The sequence below is a fragment of the Augochlora pura genome, chromosome 7, assembly GCF_028453695.1.
Source record: "Augochlora pura isolate Apur16 chromosome 7, APUR_v2.2.1, whole genome shotgun sequence".
Classification (NCBI taxonomy): domain Eukaryota; kingdom Metazoa; phylum Arthropoda; class Insecta; order Hymenoptera; family Halictidae; genus Augochlora; species Augochlora pura.
This window is the reverse complement of record NC_135778.1, coordinates 37,980,659-37,988,184: the sequence shown is the minus strand read 5'-3', so window position 1 is coordinate 37,988,184 and position 7,526 is coordinate 37,980,659. Positions and strand designations below refer to the sequence as shown.

Here is a 7,526-nt window from a genome sequence, read left to right as displayed (position 1 = left end):
GAATACTGAATACTGAATACTGAATACTGAATACTGAATACTGAATATTGAATATTGAATATTGAATATTGAATATTAAACATTAAACATTAAACATTATATATTAAATATTAAACATTAAACATTAAACATTATATATTAAATATTAAAAATTAGATATTTGGTATATAAAAATTATTTATTGGTAAATACCTTGTTCTTTGCAAACATTCGCGGAATCACGTATGATCGAATCCACTTCTTTCGGAACGTCGACCATCCACTCGTCGAAAATCTTTTGCAGTTGCACTTCCGCTCCTATCATCTGTAATTATTAATTGAAAAAAAAAGGAACGATTAGGTGTCGCTGTCGCCATGTTTCTTGTTCCATTGATTTTGTCGGAGAGCGAGACTTACGATTCCTTGTTTTTGGGCGCAGCAAGCCAACGCGCAACTTGCTATTTGCAGACTCTCCTTATTGGTGATCTCGCTCTCATCCATGTCCATGCTGTTTTCCAGATACGCCAGATTCTCTGCGAAGAGACACGTGAAAACGTTAGATCTATCGTAAAATCATGTCCGCTAATGTTATTTTATTTCTATTTAAAAATGATATTCATTTCCTAGAATAAAATTTTTTGCTCTGTAATTTCCAGTTCTAACACCATATAAATAATATAAATATGTTCTATTAACCCTTTCAACTCGAGCGGTGACTAAGGCAACGCTAAAATTATTTTATCGCGTCTCAAAATAATTTTCATGCTAACATAGTTTAAATGAAAAAAACATTTTCAACAGTGAAACTGCTGATATGAGTCACAGGAATCACATTTCACATAAAATACATTTTGTCGCGTAAAATGGAAATACTATAAGGAGAAATCATTTTATATTTACAGTTAAAATCGCTTCGGGTGCAAAGGGTTAATAGCTTTGCAGCGGGATCCGTCACGAAAAAAATTGAAAGACGTAACAATTCCGTCAACAAACTATGATAACAGCGAGGGACGCGTGCATCGCCGATCACGATAACTCGCGTAACAGATGTTTTACCGAGCTTTTGTAAAATTCCGCTGCGATCGCTTAGAATAATTCACTTTCTCGATTTGCAACGTCGGCTGTTCGGTTTCATACGTCTGAAATCGATGAATGCCAATTTTTGCAAGCAATTTATAAGCGACTGCAGGAATGAGTAGAAATGTATATAATATAATCTTGACGTGATCTTGTCAAAAACTAATGTACAAATGTTAATAAATAAATTTGTAAGAATTAATATTTTGATTATTTAAAGTCATTTATTTATACTTGGAGAACGATAATAGGTCTCGTTGCACATTGAAACAACTGTGTAATGACGTCGCGTTTCTCTAACTCCTTTTCAGAATGTTTAATTATTTTATAGCGATAATTGTTCGTCAATCTTTCGTAGATTATTCGATAAAACTAGAAACGAAGGGAAATTATATTTTGTATGTTTAAGAATTTTTTATGGTAAAAACACGTGAGAGATACGCGAGTTTTTGTAAATAATAAAACGTTCGACAGTTTCTATATTAATAGTTAAAAAATAATTCGAAAAATATTTCTTTACCTATTTTAACTCCCGATTTATTAATGCACTCTAGACCCTCCTCCACGCTGATTTTGAAAATCCTATGAAAGGATTTCGCAATATACATTGTTTCGGACTCACCCCCCGGAAATTCTCTGTCCGCCTGAAAAAAGAATAATTTCAACATTTTATTGCTATCAAGTAATTTAGAAGCCAATGAAAAATCTCGTTAAAAAATATTTATTTGAACTAATCACGTGTTAATTTATTCGAACATACAATTTCTGATTAATTCATTTGAAAGAATTTTTAATTGTATATTTCATTTGATGGAATACTTCTCCAAATAAATTATTTAACACTGTCTAGTTTCAATTATAGCAACGCCTTTTTTTTATAATGGTAAATATATTTTAATATTAGTATTTTGATAATGAACATTTTACAGTAAAACTGCTTTTAAAAACAAACTCGTCGAAACTATAAACTTTCTTGCGTGTTTAATTCATTAATTTATTCAACATATTGTAGCAATTTATTTGTTATTTTATTTCAGCTGTTGGAATAAAATAGGGAATAAATTTATTCCATTTGCTTTTTCGACAATAAAAATGATCGAGTGCTTGAAATAATCTGTTATTTTCAATTCATTGTTAAGCTTCATTTGAAAAATATACATGTCTATATATTTATATACGACTATATATTATTTTTATTTTGTTTAAATGTTGAGTACTTACAAATGCGACGGCGACGAATGCGAGAACCAGTAAAAACTTCATGTTAACGATTCTTCGTTTCTCGTGTCGTGACAAGAGGCTTGACAATTGGAATAAGATTAACTGACATCGAAGAGATCGACCGCAATACTTATATCCGCGGGATCGAGGTTAAAGTTGCGCCGGTTATGTCACCAAAACCATAACATTCGCATAGCGTAACATTCCCGATAAATCGACGAGAAAAATTGGTGGAGTCAGTCATTATTAGAATAAAAAGATCTGAAATTCCAGAATTCTGCAGCATGCGAATTGTTTGTTAAAGAAACATCGAATTTCTGTCGATACGCATCTGCAACAGTTGTAAACATATTTAGAAATATGAAAATAATAAATATTATATGGAAAGTCCGTTGCTTGTTGTCCAACATCTGTTTTACATTAACTGCTGATATTGTGATAACTTTGTTCGACTATATTTAACGCTATTTTCTTGTTTATTAAACTGGGATAGGAAAATCTTTTTATTATTATTAAACTAGGATAGGATTATTAATATTGCACAGATGAAAATTGATCATCTGCTATTCAATTTAAAAATGGAATATTGTTATAAATAATTAGACAGAAGTAGATTTAATTTGCAAGAGATCTAATTTTATTCTTGAAAAAGCGAATGTGATTAACAAATATGAATTATACAGCACAAAATAGAAGAAATGTTTAAAAAATTATAAATTGTTACAACATTGCTACCAATTTACTAGAATACTTATGTGATAATAAATATTTTATTAGTGGTCTACTAAATTGGAAACAATATTGTAATAATGTATTATTTAAAAAAAAATAGCAACGTTTCGTTTTAGATAATATATAATATATATCTTTTTATTCAACTTCTGTTTTTTTGCAACTGTAGCAGAAACATAACCTTACATTTTCAAACAGAAAGATTTAATAAATCAGATGGCGAACTCATTAAATTTTCATGACCAATTTATTCACATTGCAGGAGTCATTTCACAATATACGTAACGTCGCGATTTCATCATTTTCATAGCTCCCTTATCAGTCATCGATGGAATTATTGGCCGTATCGTAACAATCGGTCATGAATGCACACCGAGAAGACGAGGGATGCTTCGCAGACATCGGACTTCGTATTTGCTGAAACATGGAAAAACATTGTTGTTAACACGAATTTTATTATCTCTTGACACTAATGCGAATTTCCAGAAATCAGAATAAAGAGAAGTGCGATAAACAGAGTCAAATGTGATTGTTTTCGGCCTCCGTTATGATCAATTTCTAAGTATGTTTGTTTATACACAAAGCCTCTTCGAAGAAGTTAATGATCTTTTAAGTAATCTATCTTCGCACCGTTTTTTTAACACTTAACATAACCTTGACACAACTTGTTATTCCATAACTTTAGTCCGTGATTTTGTTTACTTGTGGCTCGTAAAAAATCGTAAGAAGTGATTAATGTAATTTAATTATTCAATGTTTCATTTTATCGTGAATTATATTATAATTTAAGCGAATGGAGATTTGTTTTGCAAATTACAATGACATCGAATTGTAATGCAATTGAATTACTTTGTTATTATAATTCCTTGACTAATTCAATTGTTTTTTATATTTGTTAATGATTAAGTTACGGGCTCTGAACGCGTTAATTGATTACGAGCGAGTTATTTCGCGTGAAATTGATTTCATTTCATTCGCAAAACTCACAGTCAGCCATTAAATAAAAATCAAAGTTTATGAATAAAATTACAAATGCAATTGTGTGTCGAGCATAATATTATATACAATAGAATATTATATAATTAATATTATAGAGAAAATAATATTATACAATTAATATTATAGAGAAAATAATATTGTACAATTAATATCATATGCAATATAAAATTATACAATTAATATTATACTTTCTAGAAGCTCACTTTCACCAATGCATATTATGCTATTATTTTATTATTATATTATTGTATAATATTATATATATTATTATTTCATTATTATATTATTGTATAATATTATATATGATATTACATAATATTAATATTAACATTATACATTCTGGAAGCTCACCATCGTCAATGCAGGCGTTCAGATACTCCTTCATCTCAATAGTTAGAGGAATGTCGTTCTCCTCTGCCAATTCCAGCACCGAGCCCAATTGTATCTTCTCGTCCTCGATCTGAAACGATCACCGAATACATTGAGTCCCGAAAATTCGTTTCAATCGTGCACTGATCGAGAAATCGTTACATGGATCACGAGGAACACTTACGATCTTTCCCTTTTCAAAAATACAAGCCAGGAAGCAACTGAACTTGTCTATTAACTTCTGATCGTCTGTCTCCAGCTTCGTGCTGCCTAAAAGCTGCGAGATCCTCGAGAAATCGGCTATAAATTTTTTGAAAAATAAAGAGAAATCGTATATGTTTGAACAATAAATAATTATAAGCAGCAATTTTTCAAATTGGCGAAATTAATAAGGTTAATATTAGATTGCGATTTAGGTTTACTATTGAACTGGAAAGGTGGGCTTGAATAAAGTTGTTAATATTTTTAATTTTAAAGTAATAGCTATTTGTTGATTTTTAACATTTTTCTAGTTTAAGGACTTTTATTCTATATATCTATTAATAATAATGCCAAGTAAATTGAACAAAATAGCATAAACTTTTATGTTTTACTTGAACATAATTGTTCCTTCAGAATTTGTACCTATAAAATAAATTAATTATTACTGATAAAATTAAACTATTTTGGAACAATGCTAATGTAATAAAAAACAATCTAAAACGGAAAAATAAATAATTCAGAATTTACAAGCTTATTAAATAACTTGTATTTCTATAAGTTTACCATACGATTAAAAACCAATTCAAATCCTGTTTGAAACAGTCGCACAATGAAATTGAAATTTTCTGCTATTATTAAATTAAACATATTCCGTACCATTGTCTAAATCATTTCCGTCCACGCATTCGACGAACTGGCTTTTCGTTACGCCTAAAACATCGGCTAGTTGCTGCACCTCGAATCCACGGACCGCCACCTGTTTCATTCAATCCTAATTAAATCATTCCCACTATGAACCAAACCTTAGAGTTTCTAACCTAAATATTTTCAAAAAATATTCTCCCCGGGCATACATAAAATGGCCACGGTTATGTAAAGGTTATATAACTAGTAAATATATATTATACATAAATATACATTAAACAACCTAAATATTACATTATTACTTTGACATAACTCGATGGTTTTTCTAATTTCGAAATCACATTTTTTGTAAGCCACTTATAAAATAAAAATATTTCGTGCATCTGTTTTTCATATCTTTAAATTAAAAATCAGTAACTTTTATTTAGTGTTGGAATATCATTGCAATTTTCTTTTTGCAAAACGTTTCGATTTACTTTATCTAATATTAAGTGCGTGCAGATTCCTTCGTTTTCTACAGTTTGGTCACAGTATAATAATATTATATCAAACTATAGGAATCCACCACCTTCGATTTTTTGTTCTAGAAATCCTAAATTTTCCAATCAATGTTCAAGTGTCTGTATAAAATTAATTTCCATACGTTTAAATAATTTAAATAATTTAAATATCGCGATATCAAAACGTTTAATTTCCACGATGCCGAATCCAAAATTGATCTCCTTTTCTCGCGTACTTACGCAGCCGACGAGGACGCAGGCGAGAATGAAAAAGTTGCCCATTGTCCCGGATTCTCTCGATTCTTCAGTTCGATATTGTGAAGATCGACGAAGCCGCCGTGTTCTCAGGCGAATATTTCGCCAACTGTAACAACGTCGTCGCGTGTCGCCCGGCTTTTATATTTGCCATGGAGAAGGTCGACACGGTTGACAAACGTATCAAATTTTTGTGGAAATTCTTTCCGTCGCCGTCGCGATGGCACGTTCGCTGCCGCGGATAAGCAATGAGGAGCACTTTGTTTAACTAACAATGCGACCGATTGCCCCCGTGATTGCCATTTTCCTTTATTTTCAGCGGCCGGTACGCAGCGGCTCTTACGTAAAAAGAAAATGTCTCTATTTTCCGGGATCCTTTTTTCCTGAACAATTGGACGACTCGCCATATTTGCGAGTCACGTGATCGAGGCGCTCGGCGCAGCGGTATTTTTAGTCGAATTAAACTCTTCCTACGGAATTGAACTGCTTATTTTCAAAATTATCTATTTATTCTGAAAAGCAGATATTTAAGGACTTTGCGTTTTAATAAATTTTGTCGGCAACCTTATTTTTTATATAAAATGTATAAAATGTATAAAATGTATAAAATGTATAAAAGGCCATAAAACAGTTCGATGTTATTAAAGGTTTGCTTTAATAAATAATAAAACAATTGAGTAAAGCACGAACCATTCGCGAAAGCCACCATAGCGGCGCGTCCTACTTAAGAGGTTAAATCAGGCAACTGTTCTATAGCAAAATTTACTGCTCGACGCATATGTTAACCCTTTGCACTCGAATGGTGACCCTGAGGCATCACTAAAATTCTTACGGTACGTTCCAAAATAACTTTTATATTATGGAAGATTAGATTTCAAAAATTATTGAAAGTATAACTGTTGTTGCATAAGTTATACAATTCAATATCGTACGAATAAAATACATATTGTAATATAAAATGGAAATGATACATGTCAGAGAAGTTATCTTAGAATTGCAGTTAAAATCGCTTCGAGTAAAGGGTTAAAAAAGTTGCAAGAGTTGCAGGAGTCCCTGTGGACCACCCTGTACCCGAAAAGCGTGCCAACAACAGGCGCTTCTACCCTACGATCGCGCGGGCAAATAAACACAGCGGTGGCAGCGGTTAACTAAAAATGACCCGGGCCATTCGTTGATCCCGCGTCTCGATCCCTTTTTTCCCCCCCGTAGATCCTCGGATCGCTTAGCATTCCACGTGTTCGCCGGCAGTGCCATCGGAAATGTAGCCAGCGTCTGTAATCGCTCGCAAAGCCGACCCATTTGCAAAAGTGTCTCTCCGCGGAGACGGCGCTCTTCGTTCCCGGTCGTCGTTGCGCAAGGCGGGCCCCCGTAACTTTATTCCATGGTGTATGCCAGGCAACTTCGGCCATTACGGGGTACATTATACCGCCTTACAACGTGAGCCGCGTACGCGAGCGCGCGATCACCCCCCGCTCGTCTTCGTCGCGTTAAAGCTCTCCGAGCGCCGCTTCCTCGAAACCGTGTCATAACTGCGGACACGATTTTACG

At 32.9% G+C, this 7,526-nt stretch overlaps 3 protein-coding genes across 4 annotated transcripts in view; 1 reads left to right on the top strand and 2 right to left on the bottom strand.

The window, feature by feature from the left end:
- Positions 1-7,526, top strand: part of Spri (Src homology 2 domain-containing protein sprint) — a 268,054-nt gene that overhangs the window by 19,763 nt on the left and 240,765 nt on the right. The window lies entirely within an intron of this gene.
- On the bottom strand, positions 160-2,434 carry LOC144472457 (uncharacterized). Its single transcript, XM_078185565.1, has 4 exons — positions 2,278-2,434; positions 1,577-1,700; positions 397-512; positions 160-304 (listed from the first exon to the last, which is right to left on the bottom strand). The coding sequence occupies exons 1-4, from the start codon at positions 2,317-2,319 to the stop codon at positions 179-181; spliced, it is 408 nt and encodes a 135-aa protein (XP_078041691.1). The 5' UTR covers positions 2,320-2,434; the 3' UTR covers positions 160-178.
- Positions 3,238-6,120, bottom strand: Obp7 (odorant binding protein 7). Its single transcript, XM_078185295.1, has 5 exons — positions 5,964-6,120; positions 5,236-5,335; positions 4,562-4,677; positions 4,360-4,468; positions 3,238-3,426 (listed from the first exon to the last, which is right to left on the bottom strand). Exons 1-5 carry the CDS (start codon positions 6,003-6,005, stop codon positions 3,344-3,346), a joined length of 450 nt encoding a protein of 149 aa, XP_078041421.1. The 5' UTR covers positions 6,006-6,120; the 3' UTR covers positions 3,238-3,343.

Bases quoted from the DNA above. Each gene is read 5' to 3' on its own strand.
- LOC144472457 (XM_078185565.1), bottom strand. From the start codon at position 2,319: ATGAAGTTTTTACTGGTTCTCGCATTCGTCGCCGTCGCATTT. The intron at 513-1,576 runs GTAAAGAAATAT...GTCTCTTCGCAG, and splicing joins TAAATCGGGAGTTAAAATAG to AGAATCTGGCGTATCTGGAA. The intron at 305-396 runs GTAAGTCTCGCT...TAATAATTACAG, and splicing joins GCGCCCAAAAACAAGGAATC to ATGATAGGAGCGGAAGTGCA.
- Obp7 (XM_078185295.1), bottom strand. From the start codon at position 6,005: ATGGGCAACTTTTTCATTCTCGCCTGCGTCCTCGTCGGCTGC. The intron at 5,336-5,963 runs GTAAGTACGCGA...TGAATGAAACAG, and splicing joins CCTGCGTCCTCGTCGGCTGC to GTGGCGGTCCGTGGATTCGA. The intron at 4,678-5,235 runs GTACGGAATATG...AAAAATTTATAG, and splicing joins CGGAAATGATTTAGACAATG to CCGATTTCTCGAGGATCTCG.